The 27,888-nt window shown below is 38.0% G+C and overlaps 2 protein-coding genes across 3 annotated transcripts in view; one reads left to right on the forward strand and one right to left on the reverse strand.

The window, feature by feature from the left end:
• The window catches only part of APBB1IP (amyloid beta precursor protein binding family B member 1 interacting protein), a 64,660-nt gene extending 61,837 nt beyond the window's left edge, over positions 1 to 2,823 (forward strand). Inside the window, exon 14 of the mRNA XM_014248608.2 lies at positions 1,309 to 2,823. Within this exon, the coding sequence (XP_014104083.2) occupies positions 1,309 to 1,878 (570 nt within the window). The 3' untranslated portion in view covers positions 1,879 to 2,823. The remainder of the gene's footprint in view (positions 1 to 1,308) is intronic.
• An 899-nt stretch (positions 2,824 to 3,722) lies between these two features.
• LOC102104021 (uncharacterized) lies at positions 3,723 to 27,875 on the reverse strand. 2 transcript variants are annotated; one of them, XM_005519106.3, is made up of 19 exons: positions 27,701 to 27,875; positions 26,331 to 26,449; positions 25,967 to 26,095; positions 25,178 to 25,242; positions 25,019 to 25,075; positions 24,821 to 24,919; positions 20,850 to 20,917; positions 20,079 to 20,166; positions 19,188 to 19,257; positions 18,115 to 18,187; positions 17,475 to 17,558; positions 15,278 to 15,407; positions 14,710 to 14,754; positions 14,540 to 14,621; positions 14,358 to 14,450; positions 10,616 to 10,695; positions 9,733 to 9,776; positions 5,774 to 5,853; positions 3,723 to 5,438 (listed from the first exon to the last, which is right to left on the reverse strand). In XM_005519106.3, the coding sequence occupies exons 1-19, from the start codon at positions 27,873 to 27,875 to the stop codon at positions 5,316 to 5,318; spliced, it is 1,704 nt and encodes a 567-aa protein (XP_005519163.2). In that variant the 3' UTR covers positions 3,723 to 5,315. The 2 variants fall into 2 exon arrangements, with proteins under 2 accessions (XP_005519163.2, XP_087919538.1); XM_088063412.1 differs by lacking the exons at positions 25,178 to 25,242; positions 26,331 to 26,449; positions 27,701 to 27,875 and having other exon boundaries at positions 25,967 to 26,097.
• Between the last annotated feature and the right edge of the window lie 13 nt (positions 27,876 to 27,888).

The raw sequence follows: 27,888 nt of genomic DNA on the forward strand, positions 1-27,888 counted from the left end.
AGCATTATATGTTCTACACTTCCCGTTTCTGTCTTTGAGTTCCTCCTGTTTCTCTGTTCTGAACCTCACTTCCTCTGGACCAGATCACATTCAGAGAACTCAGCCAGTGGCTCCCTCCTCCTGTGTCTGATTTACTTCCATGTTTGTAGGCAAGGAGTGAGGAAGAGGAGGCATACATGTTATAATTAGCTCATGCCAGAATTAATGCTGACTGCAGAGATGCAGAGCACTTTTCTCAAGAAGCAGCAAAGAAACAGGAGGAGCTAGAGATCTGTGTGTATCCACTGGGCTTCGATCTCATTGCAGTTATGGATGTGGTGAGATAGCTCCCGTGACTGGAATGTTGTCATGAAGGGCCACAGGCTGTTTTAGGAGAGAGACCAGGAAGGTGCAGTGGTGGAGTCACCCTTGATGTGAGGCAACACTTGGAGAATACTGAGCTCTGCCCTGGTGGGGATAAAAGGGCGGGTTAGTAAGGGTGACACAATGATGGGTGCTTGCCACAGGCCGCCTGGTCAGGAGGAAGTGGATGAGGCCTTCTACAGGCAGCTGGAAGCAGCCCCACAGTCACAGGCCCTGGTTCTTGGGGTCCTTAACTATCCTGACATCTTCTGGAGAAGCAAAACAGCAAAGCACAAGCAGTGCAGGGCGTTCCTGGAAAGCAGTGATGACAACTTCCTCTCACAGGTAGTGGAGGATCCCACAAGGAATGCTGGGCTGCCCAACCTTATACTAACAAACAGGGAAGGCCTTGTTGGACATGTGAAGGTTGGAGCAGCCTTGGCTGCAGTGGCCATGGGGTTGTAGAGTTCAGTAATGAAGGAAGAAGTGGCAGGACAGAGAGCACAATTACAAACAGGGACTCCAGGAAAGCTAACTTTAGCATCTTTAGGGATATTCTTGGAAGAATCTCATGGGAGAAGGCCCTGAAGGGAAGAGGGGTCCAAAAGAGGTGGTCAAAATTCAAGGATCATTTCTTCCGGGCTCAAGGACAATGCATCCCAAAGACACGTTCTTGATTTTAGTCTTACTAGCTGCAATTTGAAATTTTAGAAATACTTATTGTCTGTGGACAGCATTCAAAGAAGCACTATGAATACTGTCAACAGGAAGGTTTCCACTGTCAAACCTCTGTGGCAGCTCCAGAAAGAAAACAAAATATCATTTTCATATTTCAGGCAAAATGTACTCTACCTAATTTCCCTGTCACTACACTGATGTATTTTCACATTTTTTTTATGTTCTTAGGCAGTGGCATTAATTTACACATTTACTATGTCTGTCCTTTTATTTTTCTGCTTATTAAAGGCTGAAACAAATAATGCCAGTGCACCCAGCCTGGCACAGCCATTGCTGAGGCCACAGAAAGTCCAGAGTAAGAGGACATCACTGCAGCCTCCTCCTCCACCTGAAAGGCGTTCATCTGCTATTTCTGCTTCACCAGTTCTGCCCTCCAAAGTGAAACGAGACAGTGGCATTTTCCTAACAGATCCAGAGAGCTTTCCAGCACCACCACCTACACTGAAGGTTGATTTTCCTCCACCACCACCACCTACACTGAAGGTTGATTTTCCTCCACCACCACCACCTGATTTCTGTGAACCACCTCCTGATTTTGTGCCTCCACCACCACCAGTCTCCAGCAGCAGTAATGGAGATGTGCCATTACCCCCTCCACCTCCACCTGTCTCCAGTAAGCCACCACCACCTCCAGCGAAGAAACCTGTACCACTTCCTCCAAAAAGGCTGGAAAGCACAGGACAAGAAGGAGAGCCACAGTCAGTGGGGCCACCTCTGATGGCAGGGGGAGGCAAGCAAGCCAATTTCATGTCTGACCTAATGAAGGCTCTTGAGAAGAAAAGGGGTAATAGCTCCTGAACTCTGGGAATGGGTAGACTTTAAGACATAGGTGTTTTTGTGAGGCATCACGGAAGGTCATGCTGGATCAGGCTTCTCCAGGAGGAATTCTCCTTCAGAGTTCCTCTTGGGGTGGGGGGATGTCTTGAGAAGGTGGGGCACCCTTTGTCTTCCACTCTGTCCCTACAACCTGCTCTTTTCCTCCCTACACCTCACCATCCCCTGCTCTTAATTCCCATTCCACCACCAGGCCAAGGTAAGAATTAGCTGGAGTCTTGCTTCCCTCCACAAGGACAGCCAGGGATGATGGAGCAGCACTCTGGAGCCAGCCATTTCAGAAAGTGAAATGTATCTACTCTGGCTGCCTTTTTAGTAGAAATGGAGTTAAAGGAAAAATACAATGTCCTCATGCAAATTTTGAGAAGTGGGAAGGAAGACCCTTTTTCACAGAATTGCCCTTAAAAGTACTTCATCAGAAAACTCCCAGCTATGGGGGATTTTCTTCCAATACAAAGATGCTTTTAATTTTATTTTTTTTTAAATAGTAGGTCTTAAAAATTAAAACCTCAGCTAGATTATTGGGAGATGCAAGTTAGGGCCAGGACCATTTCCAGACAGTGTCACTCCAAATGTTACACATTCCTGTTTCTATATGCAATTCAGTCATACCTGTCAGCATTCACAACTGCTGCTTTAAAATCTCATTTATTTGGTTGCGTTAGACAAAGAAAAATATTTTATTTTGAAATCATATATGCTTCCATGGTAAGAAGAGATTTTTTTTCTGTTGGTTAACATTTGTCTTCAAACTGTACCTAGAAATGATCTGTCTTGTGAAAGGCTTTGTAATTATCTTGTATCTGATAGGAATCTCTCCTCCTCCATTTGTTCTCCCCATTTAATTCTCCACTGTTCATTTAGGAAGCATTCATTGTTAGCTCTTAAATAAAAATAGCTTCTATTTTATATCTGTACAAAGTGTCACAGTTAATGAACAGCCTTTTTCTGGCAATTGGAACTTCAAATATTTTAAAGAATTTTTGCCTATACCTTCTAGACTTTGTTTTTATTTTTTCTGGTCTTTGCCTCTTCTCATGCACACTTGACCTTCTAAGGTATCAGCAATATATCTCTGCAATTTGAATGATAAAAAAGCAAAGTGTGTGGTCTAAATAAATAAATACATGAAAGCAGCTGACAGAGCAGGGGATGAGCCTGCTGTTTTTATCAGAATGGATTGCTAGATCCAGAAGTGGTGTTGGAGGTGAGAGAAAGACAAGCTGCTGGCAGTGCCACAGTCTGTGTTTTGGGTCATCTCTAGTCTTATTTGTGGCTTAAGGTTGGTTTGGCAATACTTAGATATCTGCATAACAAGATCAGCAGAAATAAGAAAGCTGTAACTATGTCTTCATAAAGAACCTTTCCCTTTGAAATTACTACTTTTAAAAAAATTCTATTTTATTTTATTTAAACCTGAAAACAGCGTTTGGAATCATGTGCATTTCTTCCTGAAATGATTTTGCTTTAAATACCATGTTAAGCTGACACAGAGAGAGTCCATCCAGCTCTTATTGGTTTCTGAGCTGCCTTGCTTTCAGCTGAACTGCGCAAAAAGCTCTCACCAAGAGAACTATGCCCACCACTAAGAAAAGTGTCACCTGTAAGTCTTGAATTGACATGCTGGGACATTGAAAAGGTATCTCAGCACCCTCAAACTGCCAAACTGAGAAACTCCCTTGCAGCCAGTGCAAAGCTCATACAGGCCTCAATTCAAAGTGGAGTGGAAAAATACCAACAGCCTAAAAGTGAGAGGGTTAAAACTAGAAGTTAAAAAAAAAAAAAATTAAGAATGAGGAAAGGATTACTGTTTCCCAATCCAATGTTTCCATATATAACTGAAGGAAGCAATATGCAGAATCATTGAAGAGCTGGACAGTTTCTAACTAGGTATTAGGAGTGCACATATTTGACATACTAAGGTGACAACAGCTGTCTGCAAGTCAACTATTTTTAAATCAAATTAATTTTATGAAATATACACCCAGCATCAAAATAAAGCAGAGCATATCCTTGGAAAAATGTTTCACAATAAGGTCACAAAGCACTGAGACTTTTACAATGGATTTTGTAGCATTCACTCTTTTCACCAGAATGCCCAGCCTCCCACCTTATTTCCTTCCTCCCTTCTCTTTTGTTACAACACAAAAAAATCAATTTTATACATTTTTTATATCTGCAGTCGATCATAATTCACACACTTAAACAAAAGAAGTTGAACTTTCTTAAAAAAAAAACAAAACAAAAACCAAAACCAAAGCCTACAGAAAATTCCAGAAATCAATTAAAATGCTGTGATGATTAGACATCTATCAACTATTTTGTGTATGTACATGGCTACATGGAATTCTTAAAACGTAAGATTTAAACTTCATTCAAAGAACAAAACTGCCCCTTATTGATACACAATTATCTGGCTTGATCTGGTACCAAAATATGTTGCAAAATACAGAAAGATTTTCCAATGCTGTAATTCAAAGTGTTTGTAAAAAGAAATTAATCCTTCCACCTCTACCTAACCTACTGCCCTCTAAATGGTCTTTAGATCACTGGACCTTACAGCATTTTAGCCTGCAAATATCTGAAATTGCAGCACGTCCTTTTTAACCTCCCTCCATACCAGAAATGGAAGCAGTCTCAGCTGAGACACAGTCCAACACAGTCCTTTTCCAGGTCCAAACAGTGAATTTTTCCTGAGACTTCATATCTATGCAGCAATAATCTTTCTACTCCTATCAAAAGATAGTTTCAAAGAGCAATGGTCCTCTGGATAGGCACCTGACACCAGCAAAGACACCAAAACTTACTCTGGAGTAAGTCACTCCCAAGACAGACACCTTTGCTAAGTATTTAACTACATTTCCTTTAAATCTTTTGTCAGCTTAATGGTACAAAACATGATCAGAATGAGAAAGGGTGCCAAGGTCTATGATGATCCTCTATGCCAGGTCTGCAAGATTTAACATTTATGTCTGCAGAACACGGCTATATTTGAGTGTGTAACAGCAAGAGGAAAATTCATCAAAATACTGCATTACTAAAACTAGCTTAGATGGATTTTAAATTGATCAGTCACTAAAAGATATTAAGTCCCACCTGATCAGCTGTGAATTTTGAAAGGTTAAGTGTGACAGTTTGGCAGAACTTAAATATTGGGACTCAAAGTAATGCACAGCTGAATGTGAGAAGCAGAGTTGTCAATGCCAGCATAATCTGCTGATGCAACCATACATAGTGATGCACTTTTTTAATCTTAAAACTTCATAAAGTGGTCAAGAACAGTAGCAGATTCCAGTCCACAGAGTCTAAGGGGAGAGAAGTTCCTGTGGCTTGATCCATTAGCCCTATTTGAAGGCTTGAGCTTTGACCTTGATCATTCTTCTTGCTTGTTTGAATTTCCCTCAGGATGAACAGCTGACTTTCAGATGCTTGGCCCAAGCTGGGGGGCGCAGGGAGTACCCTGCTCTCTCTGCAGCCTCCTGCCTCTGAAAGGGGTGTTGTAAAACCTGCTCTAGGAGCTGAACCTGGAAGCAGTTAAAAATGGGTGATTTTTTATACAAAATGCTTTCTGGTAAACAAGGAAAGTTTTTTCCACTTTGCCTTATGCCCTCCTGGCTCCAGAAACTACCACATTAATTGCTTACTATTATTAGTACTACTATTAATATAGTCACTACTATGTATGTTATAATTAATGCTATTAATAATTTTGTTAATATTTTAAATAGCAATTGGTGTTATATGGTACAATTTTGGTCAAAATGCAGTACAGTTCAAAGTGTAAATGTAAAAATTGTTTCTTTAGCTGTTATGACAGTTATTATTAAATCTGCCACAAAAAAAAAAAAGATAATTTTACCTCTGAGAAATCATTCAAATTAGCTTTTTGCACTGCTGATTCTGCCATCCAATTCCTAAGTATGTATCTAGGATTAACAGCTGAAACCAAGAGTAAATAATGTTAAATTTAGTTAGACATATTCAACAAAATGGAAACAGTCATTGAAACGTGTCACCGAAATCTTCAAGAAGATTTAAATTTGCAGATCAAGAAAAAAACACATTAAATGGAAAAGGAATTAATCAATCTACTTAATTCTATGAGTTGCTAAAAGGATTTTAAAACTTGCACTATCAGTAGTGCCAAAGTGCCAAGCAGAAATTAGAGTAGCCCAGAACATGACATTGATACGGGAAGGATTTCCTGTCAGGAACACCTGCAGGCTTTTCAAGTGTGATGAGTTTATCATGGCCTAGGTTCCTGCTGTGTTGATGGAAAACATTTCAATGTTCAAGCTTTCTGGAAATCACAAAAATTAATACTGTATTGCTTAATTTAAAAAGAAATTTAAAAAGAAATTACTAAGATATATTTTAAAGTATATGCACTTAGATACTCCTTCTATGTCATGTAACGGAAGTTTAGTCATAAAAGTCTTAAATGTTACATTTCAGCTGTGTATTTTAGAAACTACTTTTTCAACTTTCCTTTTCATCTCCTGGCTGGGGGTAGGCAGAAGCTCCTCAGATTTTTCCACAGCTGTCTGTTTTATCTCTTTGGAAACCCTCATGACAACTGCACTGTTTCCCTGCCTTGTTTCAGGCTGCTTTTGTCTAACGAGCAGTAGAGAGAATTTAGCTAAACTGAAGATGAAACTGCTGAATTAGTAGACCAGGATATATCCTACAGCAGAGCTACTAACAACTTGTAAAAGGAATTTTGTCAAACTGTATGCCAGGGACAATTCTATCAGCACACATGGCTCTAATTACCAATTTCTTAGCAGATTATGTCAATGAAATTCTTATTTTTGTTCTGCAATTAAAGCCTAGAATTCTACTTCAGTAAGTTTTCCTGTTACCTAATGTTCAAAACAACATTACAGAATAATTGTAACACTTCAAGCCTGCTTTGAAGTCTTAATTTGCCATTGGTCTGTATATTTTTCCCAATACAGTAAGCATTTATTACATTAAAGTATTAGTTAGTGATACCAAAGGTGTTTCATCCAGGCACTTGAAACCAAAAGTCTGAGATTTATGGACATACACAAACTTCATCTCCTTCTCTTTCCACTGATGTCCCAGTAGGTTTTATATGAAAAAATGTTAGCTTTAGATATGAATAAATGTTAGTTTTATATATTTCTTTTTAAAAATCCACAGAGATTTATAAAATATTTTTATAAATACCCTTACAGCATATTTGAAAGAGGGTATTAGAAAAAGCAGAGGAATCATCAAAATTACCATCTCAAACTATCCTCTACTAAATTCCTTTAATCAGTTAGTTATTAAATTATTTTATTTACAAATAATATATTACAAGGGGCCACAGACATTCTTCTTTTTCACATCCCCACTGTCCAGTATGTACTTAGACATATTAAAAAAGCCAGTAAATACAACTGTCTATTGGGAATCCTGATAACCTCTACACAGGCATAACAACACTCTGCCCTAACTGCTAAAAACCAGTGTTTTACCACATGGCAAAACAATTTGCACTGGCCAAGTATTTGATTTAATCCAGTAAATGGCTCATCAATAGTAAAGTGTGATAACTATTTTTAAAAATATTTTTAAAGGTGAAAAAGTTAAGATATGACTCATTCAAAAAATGGTAATTCACATTACAGCTGTGAGTCATTTTATCAGGAGAATATTTGTCCCAGAAATAAATTCTTAACAATTGCAAATTGACACGCTTCACAGTGGTTTTAAAAATACTGGTATTTAACACAAGTGACAAGATAATTATGAAAGAGTAATACAAGCCAGGTAAGAAAAGGGCAAAGCAAAAGAACTTTCGTGCCCTTATAAGTATGATCTGGTCTACTTTTTTTACATGCTTCTTTTGTAAAGGAATACAATTTTAGACTTGGATTGTCAAAACTTTTTAATCAACTCCAGAAGAACTAAGTTTAGACAGTGCAAGATAAAACGCTACTAAGAATTGAAAACTACATAAAGGGAGAATAAAATAAAAATAATGAATAAGTGATGACTTCAAATGATTCAAGTTAATGTACTTTGAGAAGTGAGATTTTTTATGACACTTACTAACAATTAGGGAAGGGTGAGGAATAATGAGGTGTTAATGCCAATATATTCAAGGTCAGTCAAAGACAGCAGTACACAGTTTAGTGGAACTTCCCAACACAGCTGAGAATCTGAAGAGTCACGACAGTTTTGTCTTCAACATGAAATGCTGGGTAAAAATGCAGAATTGATTGAACTGAGCCAGATTTCTGCTGGAAGTTTTGCTGACCAGCACAGCTGTTACAACCAAATGCTCAAACAAACAACAAACAAAACAAAAACTGAAATAATTTTAAAGAGACCACAGGGGCATCTAAGCAATCTATTTAAATGCATAGATAAACAAATATAAAACGGAACAAAAAAAATCCCAAAACCTCTGTAAGAAATTTCAGTCACTCTGTAACATGGAGCAGCTAGCAAAAATCCAACTAGAAGTGTTGATTTTAAATAAAACAATAACAAACTAAAATTAGTAGTCTATTATCAATTTTTGCATCTCTGCAGTATGAATAGAGTGATGGTTGATTATATGGAAGAAAACTAACTGAACCATTAATCTTTGCAGATCAAGTTTTGACTGCTACCATAACTAAGACCATTAGCACAAGTGTGATTTTGGAGGCAAAACCTTTTCTGTGTTTCATCCATCTCCTGTACTATGAGATCTTCTGAGGTGCATATGGAAAAACATAATGATGGTTTACAGAAGAGCATTGACAAACTAGGATCCTTTCTGATTTGGAATGAAACCTCAGAATGTCATGATTTTCTCTAAAAGCAGAGTCAAAAATACAGAAAAATAAGAAGTGTGTTTAGACAGTTTTCAGCATTCAATTTTAGCTGAGGAAAACAGGAGCTTGAAAACTCAAAATGATAATTGAACAAAGGGCCTCAGAAACTCACAGATGAAGCTTCTTAACCCTATCAAAAAACAATAAAATAAATATTTGTTCTTGGTAGCTCTTTTCATATTAACTTTCTAAAATGCATATAGAATTTTAAGAATTGTTCTTTAAAAAGGATAGAGCCTTTGTTAGAAAATGGGGATGCAAACATGAAACCATCTGTGCCCTCTTTAGTTTTACTATCTCATTACTGAAAGTCAGTGCTAGCTCCTGCCATTTTCCTAGCAAATCGATTGGAGCTCTAGAAGAAAGTGGCCAATCAATATCTGACGAAAGAGTGCAGCCATTTCCATCCTGCTTTGCAGGAAGCACCCTGCAAAGCAGTGTAACAGCAAAGCCTCTTGTGCCAAGTTTGATCAGATCCTCTAGTTCCTGCATTTCCTTTGGCCATTGATTTTCAGTTGCTCATTTTCTCTAATAAGCAAATGTCACAAATTTACCACAGAGCTTATGCATATCAAAAATATCTCCCACTGAACAATTCTTGGAGTTTCATATCTGATGTTTCTGCTGTGATACCTAACTGCAGTACCTTTGCCATTTTGTGTTTAGAGTAACTTGGAGAATCAAAGCACTTTCCTTTGCCTTCTATGACTAGATAATCCTTTCACAAGGAGTTTTTTCTCTGAGTGACAGAAAGGAAAAGCATGTCCCTGTCAGAAATCTGAATTCTCTGTAGCACATAGAAAGGACAGAGACAGACAGAATGTGGTGTTACAAGATTTGCAGCAGCATAATGAGAGCTTCTCTTCTTCAGAAAAATATTTTAGTTCTACCCAAAAAGAAAAATATCTAACACTAAAGAAACATATGTAAATAAATATGTGCCATCTGCAAGAGCATAATTCCTTTGGGTTGTTTTACTCACTTGCCATTCTTGTTCTTCTTTTGGCATCTGAGTCATTGTTGTTACTACACATGAAAAGCAAATTAAAAAAAGAAAAACAGAAAGCATTTTGGCTAGTGAGGGTTATGCTGATTTATTTTTAGAAATATCTTATTTGACTTCCATTAAAACCATTAAGTGCTCTGCTTTTCTGTTTGACAGAAGCTTGTGTGAATCTCTAAGAATGATTAGACTTGGAAAAAGCTGCACATTCTTGTAGGTTTTGTGCCTTGTATTGATTTTTCCCCTAAGAATTGTATTTTCTGCATAAAATTTCCAAGTACCTGATATGTATTTATTTTCACTATTATTAGCCATGCATACCATATATAACTAAGAAAAAAAAGTTAGATTTTTTTATTGATTTAACACAAAAGAATCCTGTGCATTCCTATCTATGCAACACCATGGTTTCCAAACACAATCTGTATATTTGCAACTGTTCAACTTCCATCCCCTGCCACCACAATGTTATTACATAGTAAATATTCATATATAAAGAGTAATTAAACACTAGTCATTCCTATGTACTTGCAGAGTCTATTTGTGATTCTTTGACTGAGTCTGTAGGATTGATATTTTAAGAAAAACTGTTAACCAAAGAAAACTGATCAGGTGCTCAATGAAGGACAAAGAGCAGAAATTACTCCTTCCATGTCATTTTTATGTACCTGTGTGTCAAAACAGAACTACTGCAGTAATTATTGTTGAACCCAGCACAATCTAAAACCATGAACACAAAAAAAGGTGTATGAAACCATGCTTGGGCCAGTTTATTAGACCTGCTAAAGACTATGGAAAATCACTGCAGATCAAAGTTGCCTGCTTCTGGGAAATACACACTTTAAACTCCAATTAGACTTACCTTTTTAATCTCAGGAGGTACATAGTGACCCATTCTGAAAATAATTTGTGTTTACCCAGATCCTGGAGAGCCCAGAACTCCTAAAGAGAAAGAAACATTTATTGTTCAGAATTATTTTCCTGTTAAGCAAAAACCAAAGTAAGCAACAAATAATGTGTTTTATGCCCATCTGACAACTAAGCCTCACATAACCACTTGCTCATGCTCCCCCTCAATGGGACTTTAAAGGAAGGTTAAAAATAAGAAAACTCATGGATTGAGATAAGAACATTTTAATAACTGAAACGATTTAATAATAACAATAATAATAGTAATAATAGCAATGAAAATATGAAAAGGAGAGACAAATAAAACCCGACAGAAACAAGTGATGCCATTGAAAAAACAATTTCTCACCCACCTATGCCTAGCCAGTTCCCAAGCAGTGCTCCCCCCTGGCTCTCCCTTAGTTTATTTGCTGAGCATGACACCAAATGCTGTGGGATATCCCTCTGGCCAGTTTGGGTCAGCTGTCCTGGCTGTCCCCTCACAGCTTCTTGTGTACCCCCAGTCTCCTTGCTGGCAGAGCACCAGGAGGAGCTGAAAAGTCCTTGACTTAGGGTAAGCCCTGCTCAGCAACAACTAAACCTGTTGTAGTTTAAGGCCCGGCGATGCGGAAGATCTCGGGATGTAACGGAAAGTTAGAAAAAAACTCTCTCTTTAGGATAGTAAAACCTTCTGTAATTAGCCAATAGCACTTAGGTGTGACATGAGCAGATGGGAGTAACACAATGACCCTAAGTTATAAATTGTCAAATTCCCCTGCAATAAACGCCATTGCTTCGCCATCCATCATATTGATGTCTTGTGGGTAGATTGGCCAGGGTGGCCCGGGAGAGAGGCCATGGGCTGGCTCCTGGACTAGGGTGTTTGCCTTGCTTGAAAAACCAGCATAAACCATCAGTGTGTTATCAGCATTATTCACAATCTAAGCCCAAAACATAGCACTGTACTACTAGGAAGAAAATCAACTCTTTCCCAGCTAAAATCAGGACAATGAACAATAAAAGGATTTAAAAGGCAAACATATGATCACCCTTCAAACAATTTTCTCCCTAAGCATTCTACTAGTCTCTTTTCCTCTGTATTTGAATTATTCCTTTATGGTAGCATGATACATCCAATGACAAATGGATGACAAATTTTACCTAAACACCTCAAGTACTTCACCCTTGTTTTTCCCTGGCTTATTGTCTGACCTATTTCATTCTTTTAAGCTATATAATTACAGGTTTCACTCTCTTCTGAGACTTGTACATGGGTCAGATATATTCACTGAGATTTTTTTTCATCAAAAATTGTACAATAAGCAAAATATATAAATAAAGAAAAGGTGGAGAGAAAGGGAAACTAAAGGCTACAGCGATAGGAGAAAACTGAGAATAGAGACAGCAGGAGAGGAGACAGAACTTGGAAAAGGCCAACAGCAAGAAATCAGAGCTTGGGCTTACTGCCTCCAGTGATGGCCAGCAAACACAAACCAGGCCTCCCTGACTGATTACACTGAGCTAACAGCTGCTTCATATTCCTCAGCTGAAAGCAGCCACAGCTCACAGACTTCAGAGAATGAACAGATTAGGAAGAAATGGACATAGATTAAAGGAGCTAAACAGCACATATTCAAGAAAAAAAAAGTAAGGGAAATTAAAAGTAAGAAGAAGAAGTTTTGATCCCATCTGGGTTTTTTTTGTTTTTTTTTTTTGAGGAGTAAGAGTAAAAATATATGAAAACTATATTTGATCATAAAAATGAGCACAGAAATGACTAAGAGCTGGCAATCAGGCAGGTGGATAACGGGTGAGTGTGAGAATCTAGAGTTTGTACAAAGATATGCAGAGGTAGGCTGCTTTAGGAGGAATTTCAGAATGTTTTCAGTTAATACTAAATATAAGGACTCCTGCAGTGTTCCCAAAGGATCCTGGCATTTTTAGGTCAACTTTGGTATGCAGCTGAAAAAAATCTTAAATTATGTACAAATCAATATGAAAACTTACTCATAAAAGTATTGGTGTGTAAAGAAACAGAAGTGAAATTACTTTAAAATTTAAATTCTTTAAAACAATTAAACTTTTTCACCAGCATAAAATTGTACTTGTTTTTCCCCATCAGCTTTGGAACTCAGAATTTGTGGGCTAAACAATTTCATTGTGTGAAAAAAAAAAGATCAGGTTGCTACCAAGTGAAAGCTGGAAATGACCCTCGGTGTAGCAGCAGGGTCACAACTCCACCACAATCGCTGGTTCCTCAGCCAACACCTTCAAAGATGGGGAGATGGAATTGCCATAAATGGAAAAATCCCTTGGGCTCTATGACAAAAATACCTTCTTTCAAACACACCCATCCACTTATCACCCTCCTGTGCAAACGATTAATTCCAAAGCCACAGTTCCTGCGGTTCTTTTTGTTGCTTACCTCTAGAGTATCTAAACTTTTAACGTCTTAATGGCTTCAAGTTCATAGAAAAGGTCAGGACAGACTTCTTAACAGAAAAAACCAAGGAGAACCAGAAAATTTGCTCAAAACCACTTAATTATACTTGGAAAAAGAACCATCAACTCCTCATTTTCATTCTGTGTTTTACCCTCCTGCTGCCTAAAAACAACCTCCAAAGTCCACCTGCCCTCATTTTAAATTGGCTTCAAAAACAGACATAAATCAGATGTTTGGGGAAGGCAATGAAGTTTCCCAGGCAAAATGAAGAAAATTCATCCCATGGAAAAGGCACTGTATTAAAGAATAGAAGGGAAAAGAAAAAATGTTGGCTCTTGCAAAAAGGCTTTTACTTCCCAGATTAGGTTGCTTTTCAGAACCAGATTACAAGCTTCCTTTTCAGAATTTCCCTCTTGCTTTTTTACCCAATTATGACTTGCCTAGCACCTCAGTCCAGTTCAAATATTTCAGCTGTATTTCCACTTTCAAAGATTGCACTCATCCAGGTAAAAAAATTTAAATACTCTCAAATCTATGGTTATACTTGGTCCTGAAGAATAAGTTCAAGCTAAGTTAGCAGCAACACAGGATGGGCTAGCAGGCTGAGCAGGACACAATAGCAAAATTTATTCTTATGCTTTAAGTTACATTTAAAACCAATCTTGTGCTCAAGGAAGGGCAGAGGCCAATCTGGGCAAAGAGTTCTAGCAGGAGTTTATGCTGAGATGGAACCTCACTTATCATCAGATACCAAGACAAACAAACATGCCTGAGAGCAGAGGTTTAGGCTGCCAGGTTTACCATGCACAGTTTGGTTGACCTGAAGCTGAAATTTTCCTGCTGAGCCCTGTGACACTGCACTTGTTGGTAAAAAGTACTCTCAAACAAATCAAAAAAAAGGGAGATGAGGGGGAAGAAAGTTCTTTGTAGCAGACCCACATTAATGTGAAGAAAATCACATTCCCCATTGTATATCAGTATTTATGACTACCCATATTGAACCTGTACCAAAATCTGACTTCAGCATTCTTCATTAATGCACCTTTCATTAGTACTTTTGATTAACATATCCATCATTACCAAACACAGGCTTAACAAGGGGTGGCAGCCTGACACAGGTATATTAGTCCCTCTGTCCCTTAACAATGATACAATATTATATTTCCCTGATGAATCACGGCTTGAGGTAGCCTCTACTATATTGTGGTTACTCTCAACTTGATTTACTCTTTTTTTATTAAGTATTTCTAAGATTGGGTGCTTGTATTTATACCTCAGGAATACGGAGCTCCTTTAACTGGTCTGCAGTAATTTCACTCAGCTCTCGGAATGTCATTGTAAAATCAGCCTTTGTATCTTCCATAATCTAGTGAATAAAGATACTTCTATGAATGCTTTTCAAGTGTGGGGTGTCAGTTCAGATGTCTGCCAACAAAATTAGCGAAGTAAACTCACTTTTAAGAGGAAAGCAATCAAGTAGTTATCATTCTCCTTCTCCCCAAGAAGACCCAATTTTGTTTTGAATAGCTCTGTGAAACTGAAAATAGTAACAAAATATGGAAATTGTGAAATTTACATATTTTACAGTATTGAGACTAGAAGGTTTCAGTTCTGAAAGTGCATACCGACTGTAATAGTGCTCACCATACCCCTCCAAAATTTGGGAAGCTCTGCAAAACAAAAGAAATCTTAAGTTCTAAGGAGCTACTGCTGCGGGTATAATCCTGCTGTACTTTAACCAATGAAAACTTCTGCCTGCTATCTCAGAAACACTGATACTCTGAATCATCAGCAATCTGTTCTTCCTATAAGGATCTTTACAAGAGGCTATTAAAACACTAGTTCATTACTTCAGGAGGGTGCACGGTCTTCCTAAGTAAGTGTCTTACAAAAGCTAGACAAACTTAGAACAGGAAACTACAAAGGTACTACCTTAGTGGAAGGAGGCAGGATCACACAACATCTAATATCTCTCTGTGGTCCTATTTTACTATAATTTATGACCAATAAAAACTTTTCTCCCCACCCTCCAATCTTATTCTGGCCAATAATTAATCCAGAATCAATTTCCAGTTAAAAAGAAAATAAAATATTTTAAAAGCTAATCCCTTTCTTTCCTAAGCATATGGTGATTACAGTGTCTCCCATCTCACTAGTTCCTTTAAGCATTATGATATTTTAAGGATTACTTACAGCTGCTTTTGCCTGGGATCCAATAAAGGTTTTAGAGCTTGTAACAGCTTGCTCAGATTAAACAGCCCAACACTTGCCTGATTTCCTATTTTATACCTCCTTTCATCATCGGATGCATTTGGAACAAAATCTGTTTCAAACAAAACATTAGTTTTCTGTAACAGTAATTACAATAAACAATCAATGTTGAGATATTGAAATACATTAATTTTTATATTTAGACAGCAAATTTATAGAAGACCTAAACCTACTAAATATTTAAAATCAGATCACAAGAACATTTATTTAAAGTGAATTAACTCAAGATCTATTATTTCAAAATCTAAGGAATATATCCTTCACACACAAGTTCCCATGTGTCACAAGTGACAATTTCCTACCTGAAGATACAAGGTAAATTCAGATGGTTACAGAGAAAAAGACCATTTTTGCATTAAAAACACTGTCTTTTACACTTAAACCAAATATTTTTACTACATCTAGTGCTACTATTTTGCACATAGTTAAGCAAACAACTGTCCAACTAGATTCAGGATTTAAGTATTTATGAAAAAGTCACACATACAGTGAACAGTACTTAATAGGCCACCTAAGCAAGATTTGTTTCAATAGGACAAGCAAGCTTTGTAGTCACATAAAAATCAGGCCTAATGTGTTTCACTATGCAAATCCATTATCTCGGAGATAATAAATACCTACCATGCAAGTTACAGGTATCCAGAAGTAAAATGTATGCCTACCTACAGCAGCAGTCTCTGCAGGGATCAGTGGGAACCCTCACTCAGGTCACACCCAGGTAAGCTGATCAATGCCCACAGTATTGCCTGAGCCCTCACAGGACACTGACAGCAAGTGGAGCTCTAAGGAGGAGACTGGTACCTCATCTGTCAGATCTGGCAAGTGGTTCAAAGCTGAATTTCAACTCTAACCCTCTTATCTGGCTCTAGGGTGCACTGTCTGGCTGGGACAGAGTCAGTTCTCTTCACAGCAGCCTGTGTGGCACTGTGAGTTGGGCTTGTGACTGAAACAGTGCTGATAGCACAGCAAAGTTCTACATACAGCTCAGCAGGGCTGGCCCAGCACCAGGGGCTCTAGTCTCACTCTGCAACCCCAGAAAATGAGGGTGGGGTGGATAAGAGGCTAGGAGGGGATGCAGCTGGAACAGCTGAGCCCAGCTGACCAAAGGGATATTCGACACCTGTAACATCATGATCAGCAATAAAAACTAGGGGTAGTTTTTCCAAGGCAGCTGTTACTTGGGGATTGACTTAACATCAGCCTGCTGGTAAGATACGGTGAGTGATTGTCTTTACACCAATTGCTGGTTGCTAGTGCCCCTTTTTCCCCTTGACTTATTCAGATGTCTTTATCTTGACCCGTAAGTTTTTCTTAGCCTTGCTTCTCTAATTCTCTCCCTCAGCCCACAGCAAGGAGGAGTGAACAAGTGGCTTGTGGGTCCTTAACTGCCAGCTGGAGTCAAGCCACCCTACAGAGAGAGAGCTAAAAGCAAAAAAAGCCCCATTTTGTTCAATACAATAGAAACAATATGACATTTATTCTCATGACTTTTCCTTAATTTGAGGCTGCAGGCATGAAAACACGTAGCAAGGTAACCACTGATGATTCTGAAGTTTATTCAGCTGGAAACTATAAACAATATTCTAAGAATACACATTTATGTACGTACTGAATGTGTGTCTATCAATCCCAGACTGACTGAGTTAAGACTTTCTTTGAAAGGTTACCATGACTGTGTAGGTTTGATTTCTTTCCTTCCAATGTATAATTAGCTGCTGTGACTATAAAGCTAGAGCTTCATGCATGCAAAGTTACTGTCTTCCACTTCTGCTTTTGGCTGCTTCCAGCAATATAAATTTTTTAGTTTTCTTGGCTTCTGTTGTAGCATCTATTGAGTTGATGGTGTTCAAGTGGAAACAGTCTCATGGAAATGGGTTTAATAGTAATATTTAATTTAAAAAATTAAAGACTTTTAGTCCTTGAATGCAACCTGTATAGTGTGTCATAAAACTGGTCACTGATGCAATTTTTTCCCCTAAAGCTCTTCAAATAGTACATATGCTTATGGTTTTTCTGCTAATAATGAAAAGAGGTTTTCATGCAATGGAAACCATATAATTTAATATAAAAAGATTATCTTAAGTAACAAAAAAATAATAAAAACAGGTGTTACACTCACTTGGATCATAGTACTCCATAAATCCAAATGGACCATAATCTATTGTTATGGACAACAAACTGAAGTTATCTGTATTGCACACACCTACAGTTAAACAGAAAGGAGAGACAGAAGTTAAAATTCCACCTGAACCAAATCTCTAGGCAATTTGCTGTGAAACAGGTCCACTGAATTTAGAGAGCTCTCAGGAATCAGACTCTGGAAAACGAACCTGTCCCTGTGCCTCCAGCCCACGCCCTGCAGGACACTGAGGCTCCTGCTCCCACCGCTGTTTTGGGGTTAATCCACAAATCTGCAGAAAGCTGGACAGCTCTGCCTCCTGTGCACTGTAAAAGGCCAGGGCTTTATGTGGATGGACCCAGTTCAGAGCAGTTAAACTTACATGTGGCATCAGTACCCTGTCTTTGTACATTGTCCTGTTGCAGCAGCTCTGAGAATTCCTGCTCCCCTATTCTCGTCCTGTCACAGCTGTGCTCTGAGAGATCAGACAGCATAACCCTTATAAAAGCCCCTTGTGTAACAGATAAAGCTGCAGGTAAAGACATCAGCAGAACTGAAGATGGTGACAAATAAAAGCCATTTTTAAGTACTTTACTGTAAAGTGACCCTCCCCTAAAGCCAATGCCATCTGGCACCTTACCATGTGCAAACCCCACAGACATCCACAAGGAAATGAGATTTGCAGTCTCTGACACAACTGTAGAGAAAAATTCCTAAAATCAAATACATCTTTTAGTTCAAGTTCTCTGTATCAAACATATTGAAATACATAAGCATTTTATTCGCTTTAGAAATATGTAACACATTCTATTTTTCAAATCTATGTATCTGTCAGGATTTGCCATTCCCATTCTAAATTATGTGAATGCATAATAACCTTATCCAGCAAAGACTGTAGTTAAATAAGTATACACAGATGCCCTTAAAGAAGTTAAGAAGTAAAATAAAAGCAACAAAAAAAAAAAACCAAAGACACTATATATACTTGGCAATATACTAGAATATACTATATAGGCTACATTTACATTTGCAAAAGCACACTTCCTCATTTCATGACCACTGTTCACCGACAACCTGAGCAGTAAGATATGGATGCTAAATCTGAACCAGAGTGCCTGTAGCTATTACAGGCCACAGAGCTTGGTCCTGCCTGAGAAATTCATGGGAGGATTTAAAAACAATCCTCAAAGACAGAAAACAGCCCTTGCAGGTGTTGTTTGTCTGTCTCATTTTCATTGCAGGAGAAAGTCAGGAGGTGGTGTACACCACTGACCAATGATGGTGATGTAGCAGTTAACTAACCAATAAGAGTTTCCTTTCTGTACTTTCCACGAACTAGTCTATAAAACAAGGCTAAAGCAATAAACTAAGGAATTCTCCTGTTCAGACTCCATGAGAGTCTATGTCGTCTCTACCCAGCCGTTCCTAATTAGAGCGACAGTAAGAGAACAAAAAACAACAGAAAATGGAAGCTTCATAATAAATATTTTCATAATGGAAACTGGTGAAAAATGTTCATATTTGACTTTGAGAAAACAAAAAAAAATCAAGAAGCAGATTTTTACTGATGAGAATTAACAAACTTTTGATAATAAAACCTGGAAGCTTATTTCAAATTTTAAAATCCTATAAAACTTGAAATTGTGAAGATCTTCCTGTAATTTTTGTTCACATCCTTGTGGGAAATAAAAATGACTCTTAAAAAAGACTTACCAGGTATCTATTTGAATCATTCATAGCTATCGATGGAAAATGTTCCTGGATGATAAAGTCTAGCAGTCTTCTGTAATAGCAGAAACAGAATTGTTTAAACAAAACTGGTACTTTGGAACTGATCATTAAAAATTCTTGTTCTCAAATAGCAAAATGCTGATCTACAGCTTGCCACAAATAGTTATTAAAGTCTATTTATTCCAATGAATATTAGATTAAGCTCTTCCAAATGCTTAGAGATAAAACCTAAGGTTGTAGTTATACATACAACTGGAGACTGCCACACAGGGTTAAAATTATCCCACCATTAAATCTCCAGAGCATACCAGGACATGGTCTTGCATGCAGCAATATCCATTCTTTAGGGAAAAAAATTTGCATTTCAAAAAAACCAGTACAAGATTACAAGGAATTCTACATCAGAATTCTCAAAAGAAAAAGTTACAGCTGAATTCCTATGAAGCAGGGTTACTTTCACAGTAACTGGCCATTCCAAAACAGTGCTCTACAAGACAGGCTTAGGGAAATGGGACACATGCATTAAAATTTGCAGGAACTCTCACAGAAAACTGGGAAATGTATGAACTTACACTTTCAACTTACAAATCTTTCCAAAACAAACAACTCCTCCCTAGTGCTTAGTTACCAGAACTACTTTGGTATAAAACTTTCCTCATTTTGTGAGATCCAGGCCTTTAGAAACATCTCAAAGAGTTTTAAACCTTGTAAGATCTTTGGTATGCCTGTATAAAAATAGCAGGTTTCCTTTCTAAATTATGTAATCTTACTTGCTCAATAATTTATGTCTAAATTCCAACTGTATAAATGAATTCTAATGTAATTTGATTGTTGAGAAAACTATTACAGTTACTATGAAGATTCAATTCAAACCTCAGTAAGTCCAGTTCCCCTGAGTGAGCTAAGATTTCCAAGGATCCTATACGAAACCATGATTTGGCAAGTCGTAGCACTATTGCACCTTAAATACAGAGACAAGTGTGTTTAAATGTAAACAGAGTATCAGCAAAATAAAACAGTTCCATAGCAAAAGCCACCATGTGTTGTTTCTATAGACACAGAGTTTATATATGCACAGTTAAAATGATATTTTGTAAGGATGCCTAACACATAACAGATGAATATGTATAACATTATTTTACTACATATGCATTTTAATGATAAAGCTTGATTCGTTATACCAGCAACCACAGGCAAAATTCTGTTAGTGCATTAATATTAGAATTGCTCCAGAAATGCCAGCCTCAAAGAAAGAACACAAACAGATTTTCTCCATGCTGTGGCATCTGACTCTTTCAGAGCACATATAGGTGATGTAGCAATGACATGGCCACAATTGCATTCCACCCATCCTGGAATTGCTGTCAAAACAATGGAAAATTCCCCTAGTTTTTAATAACAATTTTGTAATGGGAAATGAAAATAATATTCTTGCCACATGTATGTAATAATATGTATGCCACAATCATAGAAGACCTGTTCAGAGGACTTCATTTCTTCAACCAAGATACGTTTCAGATTGATTTTCTCAGGAGAGGTTTTATATCTTAATAAATTAAATTAAGACAATTTATTACTTTTTATTACACATTTTTATGGAGAATTAATTTACAATGTTGTAACATTTTAAAATATGTTCATTACCTCTTTCTTTCTTAATATTTCCATTGTAAAACTGGTCTCTCCACACATCATCGTCACTTACAACTAAGCTGTAGCAAACAAGAAATGAACATTAAAAGTTATCTCAGCAAAAATAATTAATAACAAAGATCAAAGCAGTATTTTATAGAAATTAATTTTCTTCATAAAAAGAAACATTGTTTTGGTGGCATAGCTTTGTATTTACAAATGACACGGGCAAAGAAGATGCTGAGGTTTACTAAGGTTCATGACCAAAATGCATTTATTTTGTATTTAAAGCAATGTTGTCCAATTTCATTACTCTCACTGTTCTTGGTGAGATGGCTGCCAAAAAGAGCAGTGCATTCACATGGAACCTGAGTGACAGATTAGTGTGACTGCAACATTAACTAAGTCACAATTTCCCTGGGGACAACATGGAAATTTTGAGGAGAGAGAAATTAGAAACCAAATTGTTGCATCAGGTGGAGGTTGCCCATTACATGCACCAAAATTATCTCAGAAACTTCAGGGGCAGGTCTGTGACCCTTAGCAACTGGTACTTGGACTTTTAAAAGCAATCTCTTCCTTTCATTTGCCTTAAAATTCTTCACATTCTATAAATTTTCATGTTTATCCAAATATTGAGGTCTGTGAGAGTTCCATACAACTTGCTTTAAAATATTTCACAATTTAGATTAATTCTATGAAATAAAGTAAATAATTTCATTGTATTTTCTATTCTATCAGGAAGAATCAATCACCACAAACTATGCAAAGGCATCATGTTCCTCCAAGATTAAAATGTAGGAAGTTTCCTCTCCAAAGAAACTGGGATTACACTGACAATCCAGCTTGGTGCCATCTTCTGAAAGAGATCTTAGCCCCTCAATAGGCTCAGAAGACCCCTAGTTCAAGAATCTAGCAGGAGGATAATTCAGCTCATTTTGTATAATTCTTTTTTTGTTTGTTTTTGATAACTAGAAATTATCTCTCTATTCAGGAGAGACATGGACCTACTGGAGTGAGTCCAGAGGGCCACAGAAATGACCAGAGAGCTGGAGCACCTCTCCCATGAGGACAGACTGAGGGAGTTAGGGCTGCACGTGGGGAGTATGGGGAGACCTCACAGCACCCTCCAGTCCCAAAGCTGGCTGGAACAGGGCCTCCAGCAATAGGACAAGGGGGAATGGCTGTAAACAGAAAAGGGGCAGGTTTAGATAAGACATCAGGAAGAAGTTTTTTATTCTGAGGGTGGTGAGACACTGGAACAGGTTGTCCAAAAAGGTGGTAGATGCCCTATCCATGGAAACATTCAAGGTCAAGTTGGAGTGGGCTTTGAACACCCTGGTTTAGTGAAGATGCCCCTGCTCATTGAGGGGGAATTGGACTAGACCAGTAAAAGTCTCTTCCAATCCAAATTACGATTCCATGATTCAGAATATAGTTGGGTGGCATGCTGCTCGACATTTACTGCAGTTACTTATATCTGATACCTATTAGGTAGATGAAGAGAGCAGAGAAGACAGGACCAAACTTTTTTTTAAGGTACGCAGCAAGGAACAAAACACAAGCCTAATATTCCATTCATAAATATGACTGAAGATAGTCACACTGTTAATTCCCAAAAGTTAAATTTTGGAAGTACACTAGATTCTGGTTTGACATACTTTAGCATTGAAATTTTAGAAAGAATTCAGTTTAACTAAAAATGTGGGGTATGCATGTAAATATAAATATGTACAAAAAGGTCATGTAAAGAAATAGCACAAAGTCCTACATAGTGCAGTTGCTTGCAACAGTAACTGTGGGTTTGAAACTAAATTATTGTTACTATATTAAGTATTTTTGAAGATATCTAGTAGCTATTAAAACGGAATGTTCTGTTAACTGCAAAGAACAGGCAGTGAATTATTTCAGGAGGGGAAAAATATATAGAAATCAATCTGCTCCTTTTATTGGAGCTGTACTGATACAAGTAGAATTAGGATTTGTTTTTGTTTTTTTAAATACCCATTTGAAACCAATTGGTATGTCTGTAGGATTAAGTACAAAAAGTTCTGACATAAATGAGATGGAAGAAGAAAATCTTAATCCTTCAAGAGGAAAAAAAATGAAAACCAAGGAAGGAACCTCAGACACCTACAATATACTGTGTGCAGCAGAGCACTAGGGGACAGAAGGCACAAAAGTTGTGCTACTAAACTCAACTGTTTTGAACAGACCTATGGCAGAAAGCTTGTTTTATTTTCACTGTGTAACTCTTAGCAGGCTCTCTGCAGAATTCCTACAGAATACCAGCACTTCTATTGCAGATAAAAAATCCATGGGGGCATCAACATTCAGTTAGTATGGACATGCAACACTTGAGAGCTGGCCAGGTATCTGAGCAGCCACATGAACAAACTTTTCCACTAGAAAAGCAGTTCTCCAATGGTCCCTGTAGGTGGTAAACACCATTACTGGAGAGAAGACCAGCTGTATGCTCACCCATAGGAAACAGAGCACTGAAATTGCTCTTACACCAAAGAAGCTGGAACAGCGCTCATGGATGGATGATATCCCTCCCTTCCTGGCTCTCACTTAAAGGCATGACTTTACACTCCCAGTGCTCTGCCTGCTGTTTCACATGAACATCAAGCCCTGTGCAAGTAAAGCCACTTGGAAAACTAAGCACATTGGTTCCCTTTTTTGACTAAATGTGTAACACTGCTCACTGGTAGTCCCAGTGTGTGACTAAAATGGTACTGTATGAAGTGTTCTGTATCTGGCAGTACAGTCATAAACTGTAGCACCCTATTGCGAACACAGTACTTAAAATTAATAGAGCAAACCAACCTGCTGGGTGTTCTGGCATAAGCCATAAGGTTTTTCCTCCCACTTCTGCCAAGACTTGACAAGACCTCTGTTAAGTGCATCCCACCAGCCTCAGTACAACAGCTCCCCATCGGGAAGAATATGGCTGTCAGCTGGGGTTTTTCCAAATTAAGTCTTGCAAACAGTCTGCAGAGCTTGTACAACAGTTAAGAGAGCCAGGCATTTAACCAATCTGCCAGCAGAGAACTAAAGCACACTGTGTGCTCAGTAGAATTTGTGCACAGTAAAGGGGTAATTTCATACTGGTTTTGCACTGAACAATTTGTTGAGATGACAGCAAAGAGAGGCTCTAACCTGCCAAATGATTTCCTACTGATATTCAGACAGATTTAAAGTTCTGTATTAACAGCCAACAGCAAAGAGTCTCAAGATGAAGTCAATGAATAAACCATCAAAAATGTCATTTACAAACACTGCACTTTAACAGAGCAAATGAGTTAGAACTAATGCTAAAGAGATTTGCAGACACTTTGCAAATACAGACACCTAGCCATGTGGCAGCTGAGTACAGGCCTTTTCTGCAGAACATTTGCTTTATTTGAAGCCTTAAACACTGCAGTACAGACTTGAGACTACTTGGAACACAAAGTGAACTTGGCATTTTAAACACGATCATCTGAAAATATTCAGTTACTTGATTCTGAGAAAATCATCCAAATGAATAAATATGTTTGTTTCCTAACTGCCTTCATTCAGTTCTACCTCCAATATTAATGTATTATATACAATGTATTATTATTATTATTAATGACTGACAGTTTTTCCCAGCAATCTTAAAAATGACAGTACAAAAATATCCACTTTCAACATTATCCTAGTTGGCTAGATTCTAGAATTTGGACTAACTTTACAGAAATGAGTCTTTACTACACTAAAGTAGTTAAGTAGTATTTCTAGAATGCAGCAAACTATGTGATGCAATTAACTGCTGTAGCTTATTATTATTGGAAAGTTTTATCCAAAAATCTGTGGAGAACGTATTTTGTTCTGATTGCATACATATGAAGAGATCTTTCATCTGGAAACTAACTGTCCTGCTTTATTGATGTTCAGTGAAACTCAGTCACAAAATTACCTGTAAATTAGTATACTGTGAACAAAGGAAAGAAAAATACCTAGCAGCTCTGCTTGTAGGAATTCCAAGATAGTGCATGGCCTCACTACATAAAAACTCTCGAACAGAAGAGCGAAGCACAGCTCTTCCATCACCATTCCTATAGAGAACAGAGAAATAAGGAACAGGTCATAAAATCAAGGGAAATTTCAAAAAGAAAACATTCTGTTTTAGAGTACACAGAATAACTGCAACTTACCTGGAGTATGGGGTCTTTCCTGACCCTTTTAACTGCAGTTCCCACCTCTCACCATGCCTGCAAAAATACCATTGGCATTTCTAGCAACAGACCTCAGGTTAATCATGAATCAGCTAAGCTGAACACAGAGTTCAATCAGACACTTAAAAAAAGTCACACCTGTTTGTATATACTCCGATCAAGTGGGCTCTTCCATCCCCCAGCTGACCTGCCCAGCTACCAAACTGACAAAAATTTAAATCAAGTTATTGTCCTCCATCATTTGTAGAAGTTATACTTGAAACAATACAAATTAAATTGAGGTCCTCACAAAAGATACATTTGCTTACATTAAAATGTTGATCCCTAAAGCTGTATTTCCACACTCACTCCAGAAATGAATCAGGAAACCGCAGGAAGAGTAACAGCAGTAATCCTCTTTTTTTTTTACCTTCCAGCTATGACGTACAGCTACAGACCTGTCTTTTTTGTATAATGAGCCTTTAAACCCACACGGCTTGTTTTGTTGGTTTTTTTTAACTGGAAATTACAAATCAAATTCTTCTCCATGAATAATCATAGTCATTCCAATTAAATGTGAATCTTAGCAATCATGGTGTTGCAGTGAGGCTCTGTCCTTCTCCACTCCTCTGAGGCCTTAGTGTCTATCACAAAGCAGAGCTGGCCAGGCTGTGGGGTGCTAAGCAGGCTCGGCAGCTAATGAAAGTTAAAACAATAATTTGCTCCAGGCATAAACAAAAGCAGAGCAAGTAAACAGGGTACTGTGGAAGGATATTATAGTTCTCTTCCACCTGCAGCCTGTTTTGAAGAACAAGTCTGAAATCAAAATGTTAGTAAGCATTCATGCACTCACAGGCATATACTCAGGTACTTACAGGTATTATCAAGGTGTAATTCACAAGAAAAGACCTACACAATTCCACCTGGAAGAACAAGTGCCATACTTACCTGGTGACCCCCATACCTATGGGCCAGTGGAACAGACCCAAATATCACTTTCCCACCACTGACAAACTCCAGAAAATCAGATGATCCTTTGACAGATATATCAAGATCCAAAATATTTTCAAGAACTTCCTGGAGAAAAAAATAATACTTGAACATGATCAAATTTTCAGTGGTAATGAACATGTTTTCTCTATATATTTCATCATTAAAAGACATCTCACAATATGTTTTAAATGCTCTTTTTGTTTAAAGTATATATTGAGAAAATGTTTTACAATATATAGAGCATGAATATTAAAGTATACTTTAGTAAATGTGTTAGTAATTTCTACGAACTAGAGAATAATAAAAAAAAATAGCCAACCTTTGAAACAGCTACAAGATGAACTCTAGATTTAAAAGGTGTAGGATAGACAACTGAAAAAATGCAGTTTCTCACATTACGGACATAATTTTCTTGTATCACATCAACTGGAAAAGGATCTGTAAACATGAAACAGACAACAAATGCTGTATAAAAACCAATTAATTATATTGTTCTTAATATGTTTCCTCTTAAATCCAGCCAAGATGCTTTATAAACAATTAAAACCTGTAACATTACAACTTTACCAATATATATTAAGCCTTCACAAAAAGCAAGCCCAAATAAATTTAGGATTTCATTGTTTGGAATTTCTGCAAAGGACTGAATTCTGCAGTTAAAGAATCTACCAGGGTATTCTAGTTTTAAGATCTAAACCGTATCTAAGAATAGATTGAATAGACTGTGACTAGAATAGTCTCAGGGCAGTTTGATGTTGCACTCAATTATATACACCCTAAAAAATACCTGCAGGAGACAGAGTTGTTCAGCTTTACTCAGAGCTGAACAATGTAGTGCAACAGATCTAAGTCACTGTGCACCATTGCTGTGTACAGTCCATATGCAATAAAGTGATCACCACACAACCCAAGAAAACAGATGAAGTCTTTTCTGAGTAATGTAAACAGTAAATGAATGAGTTAGGAGATTTAGCTCTTGCTATAGCATACATCTGTACTCAGAAGTTCATTCTTCCTTCAGACCTACTCTGTGCCCTTTTCCATAGTAACAGAGGACAAATATTGTTTTAAAACAGTGTGGTTTCCCATCCTTATTGACTTTTGCTCGCAACAATCTTACAATTCCACATTAATTATAAAATCCCAGTACCTCATACTCATTGTTTTGTAAAAACTTTAAGTTAGTTAGCAACTCTGGAGCCTCGCTGCTAGCCATGCTCCTTACAGCCTCTAATGACAGATCCTGCTATAGCCAGCTGCCACAAGATTTATCACTGACTATTATTTCTTAATGCTCACAAGTAATTGTGTCACCTAATGAAATTAGTTCTGTAATGTTATCATATCAATTAGCATTATGATTACACGCAGTTTTGTATGCCCGAGAGCTAGCAGAGCTAGAATGCTTTGTGTACTTCCAGAGAAGCGTCAGGTTATCAACTCTGCACCAACACATAATTGGGACTCGGGGAAAAAGAAGCTCCTTATGACCAATCCAGTTTTAATTTAAAAATAATATTTGACTATGTTTTTCTTCGCTTAGTTACTGCTTAGGGAGCTGCTACAACCCAACAAGCAAAAGCGACGGCCAGGAGAGAAGTACGGAGCCCCGGGCAGGGCAGGACAGGAGTACGGAGCCCCGGGCAGGGCAGGACAGGAGTACGGAGCCCCGGGCAGGGCAGGCCGTACCTAGCAGGCTGTCGGAGGACAGGGCCCAGGCGCAGAGCTCGGCCGCCCGGCGCCGCGGGCACAGCCCCGGCCCGGCGTGGGAGGCGTTCGGGGCCGGGCAGAGCCCGCGGGAGCCGCACAGCGCGGCCACACAGCCCCAGGCCAGGCACGCGGGCAGCCAGAGCCGCCACCACATGCCCTCACACCTC

This window comes from Pseudopodoces humilis, chromosome 1 (assembly GCF_049639895.1).
Source record: "Pseudopodoces humilis isolate 2021_Gansu_Grassland_sample_001 chromosome 1, ASM4963989v1, whole genome shotgun sequence".
NCBI lineage: Eukaryota > Metazoa > Chordata > Aves > Passeriformes > Paridae > Pseudopodoces > Pseudopodoces humilis.